This window comes from Rana temporaria, chromosome 8, assembly GCF_905171775.1.
Source record: "Rana temporaria chromosome 8, aRanTem1.1, whole genome shotgun sequence".
In the NCBI taxonomy this organism is placed as follows: domain Eukaryota; kingdom Metazoa; phylum Chordata; class Amphibia; order Anura; family Ranidae; genus Rana; species Rana temporaria.
The window spans coordinates 148767587-148789361 of NC_053496.1; the positions used below are offsets into that span (position 1 = coordinate 148767587).

General features: G+C 48.8%; 1 protein-coding gene across 6 annotated transcripts in view; it reads right to left on the minus strand.

Moving 5' to 3' along the window:
- TNKS1BP1 (tankyrase 1 binding protein 1) overlaps positions 1-21775 on the minus strand; it is a 411008-nt gene that overhangs the window by 212141 nt on the left and 177092 nt on the right. For 3 of the 6 annotated variants that reach the window (XM_040320873.1, XM_040320877.1, XM_040320874.1), the window contains 2 exons: positions 5225-5748; positions 5027-5074 (listed from right to left, as the gene is read on the minus strand). In XM_040320873.1, coding sequence (XP_040176807.1) covers positions 5027-5074; positions 5225-5748 — 572 coding nt within the window. The remainder of the gene's footprint in view (positions 1-5026; positions 5075-5224; positions 5749-21775) is intronic. The other 3 variants (XM_040320876.1, XM_040320878.1, XM_040320875.1) reach the window with 2 other exon arrangements.

The window sequence follows — 21775 nt, forward strand, 5'->3', positions numbered from 1 at the left end:
TAAGATCTAGATCGATCTTTCTGTCCAGCACGTCTTTAAATGTAACCGCATCTTCTATTGGAAGTGTTGCATGCCTGGCGAGGCGCATCAGGGAAGAATCTACCACTGGCGGTGTTACTAGTGGGTTGACACTAGATTCCTTCAGCGGATACAGTTTGGCAAGCCTATTGCAGAGACTGGTCTTTTTCTCAGGTTTCTGCCATTCGTCCTTGATTAGGTCTTCCAGTTCATATTTTCTCGCTTTTTGCGGAGTTTCTTTTTCCTCTTCCCAATCGATGGCTTCCTTCACTGATTTAATGAATGGTTCTATTAGTGCAAAGTCGAATCCAGTGGAGACCTCTATTTCCTCATTGTCAGATAAGGGATCTGACTTTTTAGATGTGGAAGGAGTCGCAGGTGAAGTGCCTTGTGCGGACCTGCTTGTTTCAGACTCTGCGATTTGCAGGGCTGTGTCTCTGACTGGATCTCTGTGCGGCTCTCTTTCTCTGGTCGCTTCGTCTAGCAAGTGTGACAAGCCAGCTTGTTTGGAAGTGCTATGCCACCGCAGACCCAGCATGAATTCCCTGATGGGCGGATATGCTTGAGGGAGGAGATAGGAGTGTCTGTGCCTTGAAAAGGATTTTGAGCGGCTCCTCCTGCGACTTGAGCGACTTCCCCTGCTGCGTGAGCGACTTCTGCCACAATCCGAGTGGCTTTGCCGGTGGATTGATCGGCTTCTTCTAGATGGCTCTTTTGTCTTGAAACTGATGATCTGGCCGACCTGATAGGGCTGTCCAATTTAGACAGCATTAGTGAAAGGCTCTCTTTTTCAGTCTTCACAACTTACCAATATTCCCCCCTCTTACCTATTAGGCTGGTGATGGTCTACCAGGGCAGCGACCTCCATGAGGAGCGATAGGTTTTTCCCCCTACAGAGACAGTAGGAAGTGAGTATGAAACTGAAAGCAGTAGTAAGGTGGGATCAGAAAGGAAGAGAAACCCCAGGGCTTACCTGAAGGAGCAACAGCAGTGCAAACTATCCCACTGAAAAACGCTGGCAGAACAGTGTTTTTTGCAGAGAAAAAACAGCAGAGAAAGATGGGTTTTTTAAATTTGGCACTCGGTGATGACATCACAGCCGCACATGCTCAGTAGTGCTGTGAGCAGACGGGCGCCATCTTGGAAACTGGAATCCCATAGAAGCATTGTGAGCCTGTAGGCAATGTTTTCAGCCTGTCTGCACATGCATTAAAGTCACTGGATGCTCAGCGACATGCCTGGAGCCTGCCGAGGAACTACATGGCACAGAAAGCCCGTTTTTTGTGAAAAGGTTTCTTTTATACTGGAAAGCTGGAGGCCACTGTAGAGACCCATTTAAGGTCTGTGAGAAGCTGGCACGCATGTCTGGAGACCAGATCACTGGAGGACTACAAGGCTCAGTAAGTATTATTTGAAATAGATGCTCAGAAGAGCTGGAGGTCGCTGCAGTATAAACCTATTTAAGGTTTGTGTAAGGCTGGTAGCATACCTATGAGACCATCAGAGTGGGGTTCCTTCCATATAGCTCATTTAGAGGCTGTACAGGAGAGGACTTCTACCCAGGAGAGGCTAGAACCTGGCTGGGGCGAAAGCGGTAAGGGGTTCTTCATCTTGTCCTTCTCAGGTGAGGGGAAAAAAAAGGAGAATATCTGGGCAGGGGGCCCTCTCTGGGCTTAATAGTTAAACGGTCCTATCAGGTTGTGGGGGCGGAGCCACAACCCAAAGGTGTATGCTGACATGATGCGACAGGAAAAACTGCTGGGGTCAGAATGAGAGTCTTTTCTATTTCTTTAACATTCAAATTGCAACAGCCATGAGCTTAAACATTCTGTGTGATTGATAAACCAAAAACTAAAACTATGTCCCTTTTTTATACACAGGAAGAGCTCAGCCAGGAGGACGAGGCTCTGGAGTGTGGCAGCCAGGAGGAGGAAGAGGTGAGTGGCAGACAGAAGGTGGCAGGGCCAAGTGACAGTCAGCAGGTGCCCATGCTAAGTGGCAGCACCCAGTCCCAGGTGCCTCCCCTCCACGTCAGAGCCAAAAGACCGAGGAGGATGATGCAGGTGGAGGAGGAATCACTTAAAATCATCAGGGACGCAGCTGCCATAATGAGGGCCCCCCTCAACCCTGTAGAGGCCTATAGCTGCTACCTGGCCGATAAGCTCCAGAAGATTGAGGAGGGACAATGTGCCTTCCCTGAGGAGCTTACTGCCAGTGTTCTTCACAGGGCGGTGAGGGGCCAGCTGACAGAGGCCACACATCTCTGTGATCTGGCCCATCCTTCTGCTCCTTCTCCTCCTCCTGCCACATTCCCACCACCAGAGCCTCAGCCTGCAAGGGGGCGTGGAGGGAGCCGTGGAAGGAATGCTGCAGGGAAGCATGGAGGGAACACTGCAGGGAGCAGTGGAAGGAAGGCTATGAGGAAGACCAGAAAGTGATTCCCTGGCTTCAAGCTGCTCTGCCAGAAGACGCAGTTTGTTGGAGTACCACAGCTTGGGGACATGTATGACATCTGCTGCTGCTGCTGCTCCTGATTTCTGGGATTTGGGGACCAGGTTGTAATCCCAATTAGAGGGACTCCTCATGTTATTAATTTTATTTTCCATACCATTCATGTCTGCCTTTGGGGTCCAAAGTCTGAAAGTGAAAGTGCCCTGTATTGAGTTGGTTAACATGTGGCATTGTGGGCTTGCGCACGCCCACCGCAAGCTCCATGAGTGTGATCGCGGGTCCCGCGGACTCAATGGAGAGGAGGAATGGTAATGTAAACAAGCATTTCTCCATTCTTCCTTAACCTCCTCAGCACCCCCTCCTGGTTAACCCCTTAACCGCCAGTCACATTTACACAGTAATAAGTGCATATTTATATTCCCAAAATTGCGCCCAAAATTGTCCCAAAATAGCGCCAAAAGTGTCCGATGTGTCCGTCGTAATGTCGCAGTCACGATAAAAATCGCTGATTGCCGCCATTACTAGTAAAAAGAAATATGAATAAAAATGATATAAAATTATTCCCTATTTTGTAGACGCTATAACTTTTGTGCAAACCAATCAATAAACGCTTATTGCATTTTTTTTTACTAAAAATATGTAGAAGAATACATATCAGCCTAATCTGAGGAAAAAAAAATGTTATATATTTTTTGGGGATATTTGGGGAAATTTACAATTTCAAAATTGTCGCTCTTTTTTTGTTTATAGCGCAAAAAATAAAAACCGCAGAGTTGCTCAAATACCACCAAAAGAAAGCTCAATTTTAGGGAAAAAAGGACATCAATTTTGTTAGGGAGCCACGTCGCACGACCGTACAATTGTCAGTTAAATCGATGCAGTGCCGAATCGCAAATAGGGCTCTTGTCTTTGGCCAGCCCAGTCCAGGGCTGAAGTGGTTAAAAGGAATGTAAACATCCATTGTAATATAAATAAGTATGACAGGTCCTCTATATGGAGAGATATGGGGTCAAAAAGACCCCACATCTCTTCTTTACTTTTAAAAGAAAAAGATCAAAAGATCCTTTGCTTTAAAACAAATTAAATATTATTTACTTCCAGTCTGGACCGGAAGTGACGCCATGACGTCTCTCCGGTCCACCAAGGCCATCCACGGCCTAGGGGGGCAGCCGGCCGCACCGTCTGATTATTTCTCGGCGAACCGGCAAAAACAGTAAGCCTGAGAAACACGGACAATCGGCGGGAGGGGGCAATGTCCCCTCCTGCCGCTTTGGAAAGCGTTCCAGGAGCTCACAAAGAGCCATTTGGACTGCTTTCATGAGAAAGCCAAAATTATACCGGGGTTATGGCTAATATCTTCAGCCATAATCCCGGTAAATCACTTGTAAACCCCAATGTATATGCAAGTATGGTTATACTTACTTGCTAAGTGCAACAATGCAGCAATATTACATAGAGCAGTCCATTAACTACTCTTTGGCAGTCCCCCTCTGCAGTGGCATACCTACGGAGGGGCGTTAGGCCAGCGCCCCTGTCCTCCCCTGTAAGTGAAGTGGTTGCAGTGGGGTGGGCTCAGGCAGTGCAGTGGCAATGGCTGTGACAGGATGTGGGGGTGCCCGGGCCGAGTGCGGACTGTACCGCTACCCGGGTGACATGCCGCAGGATCGACACAGGAGCAAGAGATAGAAAACACTGTCTCTCTCTCCTGTACAGCAGGGGAGGGAGAGAGACAGTGAGGCAGCACCACAGCGCTGATTAGAAGACAGGAAACGCTGGAGTCAACTAGCAGGTGATTGGTTGCTAGGTGGTCTTAGCAACCAATCATTAGCATTGTTAATATGAAAAATGAACTCCAGTAGTTCCCGCGCTCTGTTCAGCACTGGTGTATCTTCCCCTGTGCGTGAGTAAGGTAGCAAGGGGCAGAGCTGTGAAACATGCAGAGATCTAGAGCTGGGGGGGGGGGGTGACTGTGTAACATGCTGGGGGGGTTGCTGTTAATGCAGGGGGTCCAAAGCTGGGGGGGTGACTGTGTAACATGCAGGGGGTCCAAAGCTGGGGTTATGTAATGTAAAGGGGTCCAGAGCTGCGGGTGAGGGGCGGGCTGTGTAATGTAAAGGGTCCAGAGCTGCAGGGGGTTGTGTAATGTAAAAGGGTCAAGAGATGCAGAGGGTTGTGTATTGTAAAGGGGTCCAGAGGTGCAAGGGGTTGTGTAATATAAATGGGTCCAGAGGTGCAGGTGGTTGTGTAATGTAAAGGGGTCCAAAGGTGCAGGGGGTTGTGTAATGTAAAGCGGTCCAGAGATGCAGGGGATTGTGTAATGTAAAGGGGTGCAGAGGGTTGTGTAATGTAAAGGGGTCCAGAGGTGCAGGGGGTTGTGTAATGTGAAGGGGTCCAGAGGTGCAGGGGGTTGTGTAATGTAAAGGGATCCAGAGGTGCAGGGGGTTGTGTAATGTAAAGTGGTCCAGAGGTGAGGGGGTTGTGTAATGTAAAGGGGTCCAGAGGTGCAGGGGATACTTTAAACATGAATGGCTGCTCTTTTGCACATGCCAGCACGTACCTATGATAATTACCTGCGGTGATCGCTGCAGGATGCACTTTTGAAAGCCTGTGTGAAAGGGCCAAAACAATCAAGCCAAAGTTATATGCGGATATCACTCAGGTAAAAAAGGCCTCCCCCCCCCCCCCCCTTTGCATTGCCTTGTTGTGGTGTCCTCTGTGTCAGCCTAGCCATGGAAAAAACATAAGGTAATTTTACCTGTATTCTGAAGGATATTCTGTTTGTTTCTCAAAACCATCTGATGTTTGATGGGGTACATATTCTCCAGTCTGCGTTGTATCATCATATTCATGTATTCTGTTTTTGAGCTGATCCTGTTCTTTCTCTATGTTACATTCATGTATATGTGTGCTGGTCTTTTCCGACTTATCTGAAAAAAAATCATTTGGCCTCACTGTACAAATAGGGGATTGCATGTCTGTTCGAGCAACAATCTTCTTGTCTCCTTGATCAGAATATGGTGTGTTATTGTTGTCACTGGCCACCTGGAGTTTTCCTTCATGCAAATTATAGTGCTCGGCTGTACTTAGTATGCTGTGTTCCATGGAAACAGTGCTTTCCTTATCTTCATGGGGAATATTTGTATACATTTTAGTCTCTGTCACTGGTTTGTCAATTATTTGGGTCACTGAAGAAATATCATGCTTTTCAACCTGTTCAAGCTTACCCGGACTGCTTTGCTCTGTGTTTTGGTTCGTATCCATGATTTCAGTCAGTGGGGCCTACGGAAAAATAGACATTTAATTACTAATAAAAAAAACAACTTACTTGTTTACAATAGTACATTTCAATATAATTACTAAACCATAGCTCCCATCTGTCCCTGACTTCGAGGGACTGTCCCTGATTTGGAGTAATGTCCCTCTGTCCCTATATCCACCTCATTTGTCCCTCATTTGCACTTTTTATCTTTCAAAAAGTGTTTCCCAGTGCTAAACTTTTCATCCAAATTCTAAATTGCTGCAATTGTATACTTTAAAAGCCAATATAAAGGAATAGTAGTGGTAAAAAAAGCCCTTGTGGATTTAATTAACTTTTTATATCCTGTAAGATTGGGGTGATCAGACTCCAGCGGTAGGTGTGTTTTCAGTGAGTACGCCAGTCCAGAACTGAATTTTTAAGGGCCTGGTAGCCCACTTTTATTTAAAGGCACAACAAGTTCACAAATGCATCAGTAGCCCTCACAGGGGGGGTTCCACCATTACTGCATCTTGCATACTCAACACTTTAGGCCCTGTACACTCGAGAGGATCGATCCGCTGAAATTGATCCGCGGATCGGTTTCAGCGGACAGATCCGCTGGTGTGTACGATCCAGCGGATATTTATCCGCGGATATATTTCGGGCCGACCGATTTCCAGCGGATAAAAATTTCTTAGCATGCTAAGAAATCTATCCGCTGGAATCGGCTCCAGCGGATCGATCCGGTGGTCTGTACAGACTCACCGGATCGATCCGTCCGAACCCATCCCTCGCATGCGTCGTAATGATTCGACGCATGCGTGGAATTCCTTATATGACAGCGTCGCGCACGTCGCCGCGTACTTAAACACCCGGGCACTTAAACACCCCACCTGCCCAGACCAATTTTCAGCTTTTAGCGCTCTCACACTTTGAATGACAATTACTCAGTCATGCAACACTGTACCCAAATTATTTTTTTGTCCTTTTTTTCATACAAATAGAGCTTTCTTTTGGTGGTATTTGATCACCTCTGGGTTTTTTATTTTTTGCGCTATTAATGAAAAAAGACAGAAAATTTTGAAAAAAATGCTTCTTAGTTTCCGTGATAAAATTTTGCAAATTATTAATTTTTCTTCATAAATTTTGGCCACAATTTATACTGCTACATGTCTTTGATAAAAATAACCCAACTTTTTGGAAATTATTTGATCTGTGTTAAAGTTTTAGAGTCTACAAGCTATAGTGCAAATCATAAAAAATTATCACAACTGATCACACCTGATGTACTGAAGGCCTATCTCATTTCTTGAGACCCTATCAAGCCAGGAACGTACAAATGCCCCCCAAATAACCCCTTTTTGGAAAGTAGACATTCCAAGGTATTTAGTAAGAGGCATGGTGAGTTATTTGAAGTTGTAATTTTTTCCCACAATACTTTGCAAAATTAAGATTTTTTTAACAATTGTCATTGTAATAGCTTATTTCTCTCACATGGCATGTGCATACCACAAATGACACCCTAAAATAAATTCTGCTACTCCTCCTGAGTAAAATGATACCCCATGTGTGAGACTTTTTCACTGCCTGGCGACATACAGAGGTCCAACATGCAGGGAACGCCATCAGGGGTTTTAGGAGCATAAATTGCACATCTAACTAGTTGACTACCTATTACACTTTTGAAGGCCCTGGAACACCAGGACAATGGAATTACCCACAAAGTGACCCCATTTTGAAAAGCTAACACCCCAACGTATAATCTATGAGGCATAATGAGTCTTTTGAACGGTTAATTTTTTTCCAGCAGTTTTTGGAAAATGATGAAAAAAATATGAAAACACATTTTTTTTACACAAAGTTGTCCATTGATAAGATATTTTTAACACATAGCATGTACATAGCAAAAATGACACCCCAAAATACATTCTGCTACTCCTCCTGAGTAAAACGATACCCCCATGTGTGAGACTTTTTTACTGCCTGGCCACATACAGAGATCCAACATGCAAGGAACACCGTCAGATGTTCCAGAGATACATAGCATGAACATACCAAGAATTACACCCCAAAATACAATATGCTGAGCAAAGCGTAAACAAAAGATTACCTGTGGTAATAGTAGTGCAGTTCTACACAGCAGGATAGCACTGGTCCAGGCAGCAGGCAGGGATTTGGTCAGCAACGGCATACACAATTGTCCATGCAGGGATACTGTCCCGTCAGGGTTAGTGCAGGCAGACAGATTGTCAGCAGTGCCAAAAATATTGGTCCTGGTAGTAGGCAGGTCCATGTCGTGTGGTCAGTTCATGCAACAGGCAGATGCATGATGGCATAGGTCCTACAGGCAGCATGCAGAAGTAGGGCCTCGTTCAGGACAGAATAAGGACAGGGGTAGAGGCTTCTCCCAGCCAAATCTCTTTGAAGCCTCCGAGTCTCCAGACCCTAATCTAGGATGAGAAAACAAAAAAAAATGTTTTCTTCATCCAGAAAAAACTTTTCTGGAGCCCCTCACATATGTGAGACCCCTGTGTTGAATCCCACTAGTCCAGTAGCAGGGTACAAGATCAGTCCATGAGGCAGGCAAAAGGCATGGTCAAACAGTCCAAGGTCAGTTCCAGATCAGGCAGAGACATTTCAGAATCGTTAGGCAGAAAGAAGCATGGTCGAAAAACAGTCCAGGGTCAGTTCCAGATCAGGCAGAGGTATTACAAAATCGTTAGGCAGAAGCATGGTCGAAAAACAGTCCAGGGTCAATTCCAGATGAGGCAGAGGTATTACAAAATCGTTAGGCAGAAGCGTGGTCGAATAACAAGCCAAAGCAGGCAGTGGCATAAGGGGTGTGAAGGTGTGTGAAGGCAGGAACGGAGGATTACGTTTAACATACTAAACAAATAATTTAGTTTAGTATGGTAACGGCGAAAACAGTCAGTTACACAGAGGTCTGGTTGGGAAAGACACTCGGCACAATGATAAACTGTGTCTCGTCTGACTCCTTCACTGGCACACACCTTACACCATCTCTTTTGAGTTCAAAGGAGAAATGGACAAACGAGTGCCCAGAGGCGATTCAGTTCGCATGTGCAGCGCTATATAAGTTTTTCACTCACTCACTCACTTACATCTTTTTTGACCTCGTCGGCCTGATGCTGTGGGAGGGACTTTATCTGGGAAGTGACGTTCGGAGAGTCGACAGAACATCTGATCGGATGTTTTGGGGTAGGTCGTTCTGGAATATCAGGGCAGTGGTGATTTCCTCCTGGTAGCCAAGGAAGGGTAGGGGGTTTTGGGTGGACTTACGATAAATAATATAGGAATTGTATACGGCCAAATGAAAAAAATAAATTGCTACTTTTTTGTACCAATGGTACGTGCGCCTTGTGGCAAGGTAGGGTTCCAGCATTTGGTCGTTAAAGTCGACTCCCCCCATGAACGAATTGTAGTCCCGGATGCATGTGGGCTCTTGGATGGTGGTGCCACACCTTCTGCGGGTTTCCACAAAGGAATTGTTGTGGATGGAAGATAACATGTACACGTCCCTTCTGTCCTTCCACTTCACTGCCAGAACCTCCTTGTTGCGCAGACTTGCCGATTCCCCTTTTCTCAGCATCTTATTCACAAGGCTTTCCGGTTCTTTCTTACCGTGCCACATGCTGGGGTCTGCTTCCGGTGAAGGTTGTGGAACAGGGGAAGAGAGGTGTAAAAGTTATCTACGTATAGATGGTAGCCTTTATCCAGTAGGGTGTTGATGAGTTGCCAAACAACTTTTCCACTTGATCCCAAGTAGTCTGGGCAATTGGGGGCATGCAGCTGGGTGTCCTTCCCTTCGTAGACTAAGAAGGAATACAGGTACCCTGTGACTTGTTCACATAGTTTGTAAACCTTCACCCCATAGCGGGCCCTTTTGCTGGGGATAAACTGCTTGATTTTAAGTCTGCCACAAAATTTTACAAGGGACTCATCCACACATATGTGTTGTTACGGGGTATATAACTGGGGGAATAATTCCGAAAAATAATTTAATAAGGGGCGAATTTTGAAAAGCCTGTCAAAATGTGGGTGATTTCGGGGAAGGCACTGGGTATTATCATTGAAGTGGAGGAACCTCATGATCATAAAATATCTGGTTCTGGGCATTGTTGCAGAGAAGATTGGCATATGGTAAATGGGGCATTTTGACTAAATGGAATGCATTCCATTTTTTGGGTTGAGTCCCATGCAAAATGTGAGGCCTAAAGAAACCTTAAACTCCTCCACCGTTAGGTCTCTCCACTGGAAGGGACAGGCATAAGAAGATGTTGGATTATTGTCAATAAATTGTTTGGTATATAGGTTGCACTGGGCCACAATTCTAGAAAGCAGTTCCTGAGTAAAAAATAAATCAAAAAAATTAATTGGGGAAAAATTGGCCGAGTCCACCTGGACTCCTGGCTGGGCAGTGAAAGGGGGAATGTTGGCTTCTCCTAAATTTGGAGGAAGCCACAAGGGGTTCTGAAGGGCATAGGGAAGGCTGGCATGGGTCCTTGGCCTTTGTTGCCGAGGTACTGCGGTGCTGGTGGATGGCACTTCGGTATTGGTGGATGGCACTTCGGTATTGGTGGCTGGTACTTCTGTATTGGTGGATGGCACGTCGGTGCTGGTGGATGGCACTGCGGTGCTGGTGGATGCCACTGCCTCCTCACCAGAGCGCCTTAGTTTGGCAGGCTGACTGTCTTCCCCCTCTGAGCCTGTCACTGTTCCACTACTGTAGACTGGCTCATAGTCTACGTCTGAATCCGAATCCGAATGGGAATCCCAAAAAGAGAGCTCCCCGTTGCTCTCGTCAGGCGTGGAAAGAATTTGATATGCCTCTTCGGCGGAAAAGCAACGTTTTGACATGGTTTCTGGCGGTGGTGATGCGACTTCACAGATGTGCACTGAGGCGGCACAGATGGACAGAGATGGGTACTGAGGGGGCAGAGATGGGTATTGAGGTGGCAGAGATGGGTACTGAGGTAGCACAGATGGGTACTGAGGTGGTGGAACAGATGTACACCGATGAGGCAGCACAGATGTGTACTGATTGCACAGATGTGCACTGATAGAGAGAGAGAGAGAGAGAGAGACTTGTAAAGCGCAACACATGCAAACTGAATCGCCTCTGGGCGCTGTAAGAAACCCCTTGACCTCAGAAGAGATGGGTTTTAATCTTTCTCCTGAAGGCCAAGTGGTCCGACTCCAGTCGGACCACTGATGAGGCGGCACAGGTGGCACTAATGAGGCGGCACAGGTGGCACTAATGAGGCAGCACAGGTGGCACTGAGGTGGCACAGATGTGCGTTGAGGCGGCACTGAGATGGGTACTGATGAGATGGGTACTGATGTGCAACGATGAGGCGGCACAGATGTGCACTGATTGACTGCGGCACAAGTGGGCACTGATACGCACTGATTGCAGATGTGCACTGAGGCGGCAGATTTGCACTGATCACAGGTGGTACTGGTGGCACGGTTGGTACTGGTGGCACCCAAGTGTTTCCCGGGCACTTGGGCACTGATTGGGCACTGATTGGGATGTTTTTCACTGTATGGCACTTTGTAACACTTTGTAACTTTGTTGCAAAACTCATATCGCTCTCCCTCCTCACACGCGGTGTCTGTGTGAGGAGGGAGAGCCGGCAATGAGAGATGATCTCATATGTTTATGTAGCACTGGTATTTTTGCCATGTAATGCTAAAGATTGGTATTTGGCTCCCTCTGGTGGTATGCAATGTGAACGAGATTTATTTTACACATGCAGAGGAGAAAATGTTTGTTTATTTTGTGAAAAGACTCACTTACCCATAATGCTCACTCACTTACCCATGAACACTAGGTGGCTGAACTGCATGCTGGGTGGGTAATAAAAGGCAGAGTGCAGCCATTTTCTGTCTCTTCTGGACGCATGGTCTGCCTGTAAGGATCTGTGAAGGAGTGTTCAGAAGAGGGCCTACTTCGTGCAGAGCAGAACAACATTCATTGACTCTGCCTTACCACAGTGTGCTGGAGAGGCAGTGTGATCGGGTCTGAGGATCCAGGACCCTTGACAGAGCCAAGTGGATGTCCGGTTTGCTTGCGGAGCGGAGCAGCGTGACAGTGCTGACTGGCAGCAGGACTGAGACAGCTGGAGCGGAGGTTCACAACTTTCCAGACCTGGTGTGGTGAGGGGGCTGTCGCCCAGAAGTTATTTAACACCCTTAACACACTTAGACTCATTTCACAGTGTTGCTGGGACCTGTAGTCCTACAGGGAGGTCTCATTCAAATAGACTGAGTTCAATCAGGCTTAAAAGCTTATGCTTCATTGAGGGCTGACTGACGATTAAGGTATACCTACGCCGAAGGCATCTACAAGTGTGTTGTATAGCAGGAATTGTTATCACTCTTCAGTTATGTTACTTCATTACTTGTTAAACCATTGGATTACAAACACTGCAGTATAATAGCTAGCCGAAGAAAGAAGACCAGAGACTACACTTCTCACTGGGAGGGTTTGTGCTTTGGATACAGTAAGACAAAAGGCTGCCTTATACCTCAGGGGAAGCTCTTGAGAAATTGTATTGTGCTGTGTTGATATCCTTGCATTAGTATGTTTGGTGCGGCCGTACTGGAAGTGGGAAGGTGACCAGTGTCAAGGCATTGTCACTCTGAGCACTAGTCCCACTTGGAGACGCGCCGCAGTAGAGGCTCAAGGGACCTTTAAGTGTTAATAATTTGTGTACACTCATTGCACTATTATAGTAAGTTGTATGTTGATACAGTTATTATAACTACTGTCTTTATACTAGTTCCTGTAAACTTACATTTTGGTTGATCACAATTGGTGTGAGGCTTGTTTATTATTCTAACAGGTGGAACAACGGATGCCCAGATAGCGATAAAGGTACACTATATACACATTGTTATGTGGGGTTGTTCCGTTTAGTGAAAGTTTCACATCCACACTGTTACACAGCTGTGTCAAGCGGGTTGAGACAAATTATTTGGGGGTAGGAGAGCAGAGTACAGGCCCAATCAATTACCAGCAGCTCCTCCGGGGGTAAGTGCTACATTTATATTTGAGATCATCTCTCATTGGCCACGACGATCGCGCTGTAAATAGCCGATGTGATTGGCTATTTACCGCGATCTGTGATTGGCTGTGTCCAAGGGAGCGAGGAAAGGGGCGGCCGTAAAAAGACGGCGTCCCAGAGATTCAGAGCCACCCTGCGGCTGTACATAGTCGTACAGCCGTCAGGAAGTGGTTAAGGTCGCACAAGGTCCCACCGCCACACCCCGTTAATTCTTCTTTAACCTCATGCCGACCGCGTTATAGTAAAAATACTGCTAAAGCGCGGTCGAGTGTCCGTGCACGCCGGGTTCACGGGACCCGGCGCAACACAGATCACGGTGAAGAGCCAATGATAGCGGCTCTTTACCACCTAATCGCTCCCTCCAATCAGGGAGCGATCAGAATGTAAACAAACTGTGGTCACGCCGAGGTCCCACTCTCTTCTCTCCTCACACCGTGTGAGGAGAGAAGAGAGAACCAATACAAAAGTGAGTCAAAACTTAATTTTCAGTGAACTAAATTGCCCAGCAGTGCCCTTCAGTGCCACACAAGTGCAATCTGTGCACTACAATGCCACTACACTACCCATCTATGCCACCAGTGCCACAACAATACTCATCATTGCCACTAGAGTACCCACCAGTGCCACTATAGTACCCATCAGTGCCGCTAGTGTCCATCAGTGCCACCACAAGGCTGATCAGTGTCACTACAAGGCTCATCACTGTCACTACAAGGCTCATCAGTGCCCCATCAGTGCCACCAGTGTCCGTCAGTGCTCCATCAGTGGCACTACAGTGCTCATCTGTGCCACCAGTGCCCATCCGCGCCACCAGTGCTCCATCAGTGCCACACCAGTGCCACTACAGTGCCCAGTGCCACTACAGTTCTCATCGGTGCCACCAGTGCCCATCGGTGCTGTCAGTGCCCAGTGCCACTACAGTGCTCATCAGTGCTATATTAGTGCCACCAGTACCACATCAGCGCCACTATAGTGCTCATCTGCACCACTACAGCGCTCATCAGTGCCACTAGAGTGCCCAATAGTGCCCATAAGTGAGTGCTCATCAGTGGATCCTCATCACTGCCGCCTTATAAGTGCATATCAGTGACAGATAATCAGTGCAGCCTCAGTGTGGTGCATTAGTGTACATCAGTGTACCCTCATTAGTTCCCATCAGTGTACCCTCATCAGTTCCCATTAGTGCACCCTCATCAGTTCCCCCATCAGTGCACCCTCATCAGAACCTAGCATTGCACCCTCATCAGAACCCAGCAGTGCACCCTCATCAGAACCCAGCAGTGCACCCTCATCAGAACCCAGCAGTGCACCCTCATCAGAACCCAGCATTGCACCCTCATCAGAACCCAGCAGTGCACCCTCATTAGACCAGCCTCATCAGCACCCATCAGTGCAGCCATATCTGTTCCAGTTTCCCTACCACAGTTTGTCACCACGGCCCACAGTCACCAGTATGGCAAACAAGTATTTTTTACGCTGAAGAGGCATACCAACAGCTTATCTTGACTGACAAGAGCATCAGGGATGCCTCTGAGTCTGATTCTGGTTCAGGGAATGTGAACCGGTTGTAAGCAGTGGGTCTTCTACAGATTCAGAGGAAGAGCAAAGTGTGCCCATGAAACAAAGGTGTTCTGACATGGAGCAGCAGGCTACCACAAGTAGCGCTGTTGCATCAACCAGCAGCTCAGCACCATCCACCAGAAATGCAGTGGCATCAACTAGCAGCTCAGTGCCATCCACCAGTAGCACAGAGCCATCTACAAGAAATGAAGTACCACTGCAGCAAAGACCAAGAACTAGCGGGGTGTCATCTCAGCCCCAAAGGGTTAGGACCCATGCCAGCCTTCCCTATGCCCTTGAAAACCCTCTGTGGCTTCCCCCCAATTCAGGAGCAGCAAACATCCACCTTTTCACCGCCCAGCCAGGTGTTCAGGTGAACACAGAGAACTTTGCCCCTATTGATTTTTTAAATGTACTTTTTACCCGAGACCTATTATCCTCCATCGTGGCCCAGTGCAACCTCTATGCACAACAATTCATAACAAACAACCCTGGTTCAAGTTACGCCCGTCCCTATGAGCAGAGAGCATTGACAGTGGAGGAATTTAAATTATTTTTAGGCCTAACATTCAACATAGGGCTCTCAAAAAAAAAAAAAAATGAATTATAATCATATTGGTCCAAACCCATCCACTACATGCCACTTTTTTCATCCATCATGCCAAGATCCAGATACCTCATGATAATGCGTTTCCTCCATTACAATGACAACACCCAGTGCCCTCCCTGAAATGACCCATCACATGACAAATTATTTAAAATTCTGCCACTTCTAAATTTTTTCTCTGAGAAATTCCCCCAGTTATATATCCCCGACCAAAATATCTCCATGGATGAGTCATTGGTCCACTTCCCAGGCAGGTTTGGCATCAAGCAGATAATTCCAAGCAAAAGGGCCCAATATGGGGTTAAGATCTACAAGCTATGTGACCGGCCCGGGGGGTACGTCTACGCCTTCCGGTTGTACGAAGGGAAGGACACCCAACTGCATCCCCCTGAATGTCCAGAGTACATCGGAGCCAACGGAAAGGTTGTTTGGGAGCTTGTATATCCACTCCTTTGAAAGGGTTACCACCTTTATGTGAATAATTTCTATACAAGCTTGTCCCTCTTCCGCAAGCTTCAGCGGAAGGGCACTCCAGCGTGTGGTACAGTGCGAGCAAACAGGAAGGGTTTCCCGCAAAGGCTCGTTACTGAAAGACTATGAAAAGGGGAGACAGCGTCTTTGCGGAATGAAGAGATATTGGCTATCAGGTGGAGGGACAGACGAAACGTCCACATGCTCTCAATGATGCAAATCCCCAGACGAAACGGCCCTATCCAAAAACCGGCATGTGTTCATGACTATAATTTGTTCATGGGGGGAGTCGACTTCAATGATCAGATGATCGAACCCTACCTTTCCACAAGAAAAAGCCGCTATTAGAGTAAAAAGGTCTCCATATATATTTTCAGTTTGGCCATTTACAATACTTATTTATGTACCGTAAATCTACAAGGACCCCCTTATTGTCATGGTCTTACCTCTTTGCAGGCTTCTTACATCTGACATGTGCTGGCGGCCATATTGCTTCCTGGGGTTCTTATAACTTACCACACCCTGCGGCTCCTCCTTCCCACTGGGAGGAGCTGGATGCCTTGCACATATATAGGAGGGCTGTTGCTGCATTTCCTTGCTTGGTCCTCTTGTATACACATGCTCCTGAGATTGTGCTGCTGCTCTTGGTTACCGACCCGGCTTCCACGGACGATCCTCCTGGCTCCTGATCCCCGGCTTCGTTCCACCACCTCTCTTGATATGGACTCCAGCTTGGCTAACGCTCATTCCTGGCTATCGACCCTGGCTCCGGTGAAGGACTCTGCTGACTGTTTGATCATCCGTTTGGACTTTAACCTTGCTGTTTGGTTTTTAATAAATCCTTCCTATTTCATTTATCTGTTGTTGTACGTCTGATTCATGCTTCCTTGACATTAGGACCAAGCCATGAATTCTGACGGTACAGGGCCACCTTCGCTACCCATGCTGGTTGCCAGACTGGATCAGCAGGATCACCTGCTGGGTCAGTTGGCTCAGGCATTGCAAACCCTGCTTACACGCACGGCTCATCTCGCTCCCATTGCCGATAGGCCGGTTGTCGCTCCTGGGTCCGCTCCTACTGCCGCTCCGGTTGTTGCGCCAGAGTCTACCCCGACACCTGTTGTTGCGCCTGCGGTGTCTCGGGGTATGAGCGGTTCTGCCCCCCTTTCGCAGCGCTTTGGGGGAGAGCCAACCCAGTGCCGAGGTTTCCTTAACCAAGTGGGCATTTATTTCGAGTTGCTGCCACATGCCTTTCCAACTGAGAGATCAAAGGTGGGCTTCTTGATCTCGCTGCTCTCGGACAAGGCCTTGGCCTGGGCAAGCCCCTTATGGGAGAACAACAATCCGGTGGGTTGCCGAGTTTTCCGGTTTTGTTGCTTCTCTTCGGAAGGTGTTCGATGTACCGGCTTCGCTCTGCCTCTGCTGCGAAGCTCCTTATGTCCGTCAGACAGGGTTCATGATCGGTAGCCGAATACGCCATTGAGTTTCGTACCCAGGCAGCAGAGGTGGGCTGGAATAATGAGGCTCTGGTCGCTGCTTTCTCCCATGGTCTCTCGGATGCCTTGAAGGATGAGGTTGCGGCTAAGGACCTACCAGTGGAGCTCGAGGCTCTTATTTCTTTTCTGATATTGATTGACACCAGACTCAGGGAGAGTCCTTCCTTTAAGGAGAGCCTGCGGAGGCCTCCTAACAGATTGGCGCCTACGTTTGCTGTCCCACCCGTGCCTCCCTCTCCTCCCACGCCTCCTGGGGTTGACTTGCCTGGGGGTGAACCCATGCAGCTGGGGTTTGCTCGCCTGTCAGAGGGGGAGAGGGCATCCCGGAGACGCGAGGGCCGATGCATGTACTGTGGTCTCAGTGGGCATTTTCGGTTGGCATGTCCGAACCGTCCGGGAAACGCTCGCACCTGAGATCCTGTCGGGGGCAGATCTTGGGTGGAGTCTCTTCGTCCCCGGTTTCCCGTGCTGATAAACCACTGATCACCGTTGTTCTCTCCTGGGTCGGGGGCTCGGTGATGACCCAGGCGCTGGTGGACTCTGGTGCTGGTGGATTTTTCATCGATAGTAAGTTTGCTGCCGCTAACTCCATTCCTCTGCAGGCTCGAGTTTCCCCGCTGGTTCTCGAGGCGATAGACGGCAGACCCCTCCAGCCGTCGCAGGTGACTCATGAGACCCTTATGGGAGTCGGCCTGCCTTCAGGTCATTTCGTCTCCACACTACTCGGTGGCTCCAGAAGCATAATCCGACTTTCGATTGGAGATCGGCCGAGATCCTCTCGTGGTCACCACAGTGTGGGGCTAGTTGCATCCATGGGCCTGTCAAGTTGTTGTGTACCTCCTCGGACTCTGTGTTGCCTCCTGAATACGAGGGGTACCGGGATGTATTCGATAAGGTGCGCGCTGGGTTCCTACCCCCGCATCGCCCTTACGATTGTGCCATAGATTTACAACCTGGTGCCGTTCCTCCTCGTGGCAGGGTCTATCCACTGTCGGTTGCGGAGAATGAGGCCATGGAGGAGTACGTGAGGGAGGCGCTTTCCCGTGGGCACATTCGCAAATCCTCGTCCCCGGCAGGGGCTGGATTTTTCTTTGTAAAAAAGAAGGGCGGAGAGTTGAGGCCTTGCATCGACTATAGGGGCCTTAATCGCATCACGATCAAGAACGCATAACCGATACCGTTGATTTCCGAGTTGTTTGATCGCCTGAAAGGGGCCACGGTCTTTACCAAACTCGACCTGAGGGCGGCATATAACCTTGTAAGGATCAAGGCTGGTGACGAGTGGAAGACCGCGTTCAACACCAGGACCGGTCATTATGAATCCCTGGTTATGCCTTTTGGGTTGTGCAATGCGCCCGCAGTCTTTCAGGAGTTTATCAACGATGTTTTCCGTGACCTGTTGCAGCAGTGTGTGGTGGTCTATTTGGATGACATCTTGGTATATTCTGAATCCATGGAGGCCCACATTCTGGATGTCAAGCGAGTGATGCAACGGTTACGAGAGAACAAGCTTTTCAGTAAGCTTGAGAAATGCGAATTTCACCGATCCCAGGTAACCTTCTTAGGTTGCATCATTTCCGCGGAGGGGTTCTCCATGGACCCTGAGAAGGTTTCGGCAGTCTTACAGTGGCCCCAGCCCAGTGGTCTTCGTTCCCTGCAGCGCTTTTTGGGCTTCGCCAATTATTATCGGGAGTTCATCAGGGACTTCTCCATGCTGGCCAAGCCTCTCACGGATCTGACCAGGAAGGGCAGTAATTCCCAGGTCTGGCCGGCCAAGGCCATCCGAGCTTTTGAGGCTCTGTTCCTGTCACGTTTTAATTATGTGGTCTCCTATCTACCCGGTTCCAAGAACGTCAGGGCGGATGCCTTATCACGTCAATACTCCGAGCTGTCCAGGGAGGAATCGTTACCGACTTCGGTCATACCTCCTAATCAGATCCTGGCCGCCATTCGCACCAGCCTGAGCTCTCCCCTTGGAGAGCAGATTTTGGCGGCCCAATCTGGTGCTCCCTCTGGGAGACCCAACGGCAGATGTTTCGTGCCTGAGGAGTTGCGCACTCGGTTGTTGCGAACCTACCATAACTCCAAGACCGCGGGGCATCCTGGAAATAATCAGCTGTCCTGGGCTGTTTCACGTTTGTTCTGGTGGCCTTCTCTACATTCTGACATTGCCGCATATGTAGCGGCATGCTCTGTTTGTGCCCAGAGTAAGTCCCTTCGGCACCTTCCATTGGGCCTTCTACAACCCATTGCCACCCATGGTCACACCTTGGGATGGACTTCATTGTGGATCTTCCTGCATCTCGAGGCCATACGGTCATTCTCATGATTGTGGATCGGTTTTCCAAAATGTGCCACTGTGTTCCTCTCAAGAAATTACCCTCTGCACAAGAGTTGGCCACGGTTTTCGCCAGGGAGGTCTTCCGGTTGCACGGTTTGCCCAAGGAGATAGTGTCGGATCGGGGAAGTCAGTTTGTGTCCAGGTTCTGGCGCGTCTTTTTCTCCCAGTTGGGGATTCGACTCTCCTTCTCCTCGGCCTACCACCCTCAGTCCAATGGGGCCGCAGAACGGTCCAATCAGGCCCTGGAGCAATTTCTTCGTTGCTATGTCTCCGATCATCAAGACAATTGGGTTGACCTTCTGCCATGGGCTGAGTTTGCCAGGAACACGGCAGTTAACTCTTCCTCTGGGACGTCTCCCTTCATGGCCAATTATGGGTTCCAACCTGCCGTGTTACCAGAGTCATTCTCTCCCCAAGATATTCCGGCGGTGGAGGATCACCTTTCCGCTCTACGTGCTTCGCAGCGCCAGAAACTCCAGGCTGATCGCAGACAGGCGCCTGCTCCTTCCTACCAGGTTGGAGACTGTGTATGGTTGTCCACCCGCAACCTCAACCTTCGAGTGCCCACTCCTAAGCTGGCTCCTTGCTTTGTTGGTCCCTTCCGAGTGCTTCACAGGGTAAACCCGGTTGCCTATGCCCTTGCGCTTCTGCCTGGCATGCGGGTCTCCAATGTGTTTCACGTTTCCCGGTTGAAACCACTGGTGTGCAATCGCTTCACCTCCTCGGTTCCTCGGCCTCGTCCAGTCCAGGTGGGCGATCATGAGGAATATGAGGTGAGCGATATCCTGGACTCACGCTTGGTCCGCGGTCGGGTGCAGTTTTTGGTCCACTGGCGTGGTTAGGGTCCAGAGGAGCGTTCCTGGGTTCCCTCCACAGATGTCCATGCTCCTGTCTTGCTCCGAGCCTTCCACGCGCGCTTCCCCCAGAAACCATTTTTTGCGCCGCGGAGGAGGGGCCCTTGAGGGGGAGGTACTGTCATGGTCTTACCTCTTTGCAGGCTTCTTACATCTGACATGTGCTGGCGGCCATATTGCTTCCTGGGGTTCTTATAACTTACCACACCCTGCGGCTCCTCCTTCCCACTGGGAGGAGCTGGATGCCTTGCACATATATAGGAGGGCTCTTGCTGCATTTCCTTGCTTGGTCCTCTTGTATACACATGCTCCTGAGATTGTGCTGCTGCTCTTGGTTACCGACCTGGCTTCCATGGACGATCCTCCTGGCTCCTTATCCCCGGCTTCATTCCACCCCCTCTCTCTTGATACAGACTCCGGCTTGGCTGATGCTCATTCCTGGCTATCGACCCTGGCTCCGGTGAAGGACTCTGCTGACTGTTTGATCATCCGTTTGGACTTTAACCTTGCTGTTTGGTTTTTAATAAAGCCTTCCTATTTCATTTATCTGTTGTTGTACGTCTGATTCATGCTTCCGTGACACTTATCTTATCATCTGTACCAAGAAAAAATTGTCTCCACCCTTTTGTACCCTGAAAGCCCACCAGAAAACATTCACTCGGATTCAGTGAGCAGATTCCACGCCAGACTGAACGCTACTTTATTGAGAGATTCCCCTACCATGAAACAGGCCGAAAACGTCAGAAAAGATGCTGGGTGTGCACCAAAGGAGGAACTAGAAGAGACACCACATATTATTGCCCAGATTGTCCTTCCCAACCAGACCTGTACCTATCTCTACCTGCTCTGGAACTGACCCTGGCCTGTTATATGACCACGCTTATGCCTAATGCTAAACTGTACCAACCTCTGCCTGCTCTGGAACTTACCCTGGCCTGTTATGACTATGCTTCTGCCTAACGTAAGGTGACCAGATTTTTAAAATGAAATCCGGGAACATATTTTTTTTACTAGTAATGGCAGCATTCAGCGACTCTCTGCCCTTCGCCGCAGCCGCCTGCCTCACAGCTTGTCAAGTCTTACTCTCCGGGCCCCGGCTACTACTGGGTGAGGAGCGGAGGAAGATCACTCCACCAAGGAAGGCAAGGAGATAAGCAGGCAGGCAGCAGGCCAGGACTTGAACCAAGGCAGAAGAGCATGTGAGCGGTGCTGAATGGGCATGCACCCGAAACTGAAGAAATATTCCTTCCGCTCCGACCAGCACATGATGATCATCAGAAAGGGGCATAGATAATGGAAAAAATACACCCCCCCCCCCCCAAGCTAGTACGTGCGGCAGAGCGGTGGTGTGTAATTCAGATTTTTTTTTTTTTATTCTGCACTGACTGTCTTTGAAATTGCCCCAGCCCCTGTTCAAATACAATCTGGGGACAAAACTGGGGACAGACTTGGTCTGGGGACAGTGTCCTCAATATGTTCCCTGAAACCGGGGATGTCTGGTCACCTTAGCCTAACGCTAAACTGTTACTACCTCTGCCTGCTCTGGAACTGACCCTGGCCTGTTATATGACCACGCTTCTGCCTAACGCTAAACTGTACCTACCTCTGCCTGCTCTGGAACTGACCCTGGCCTGTTATATGACCACGC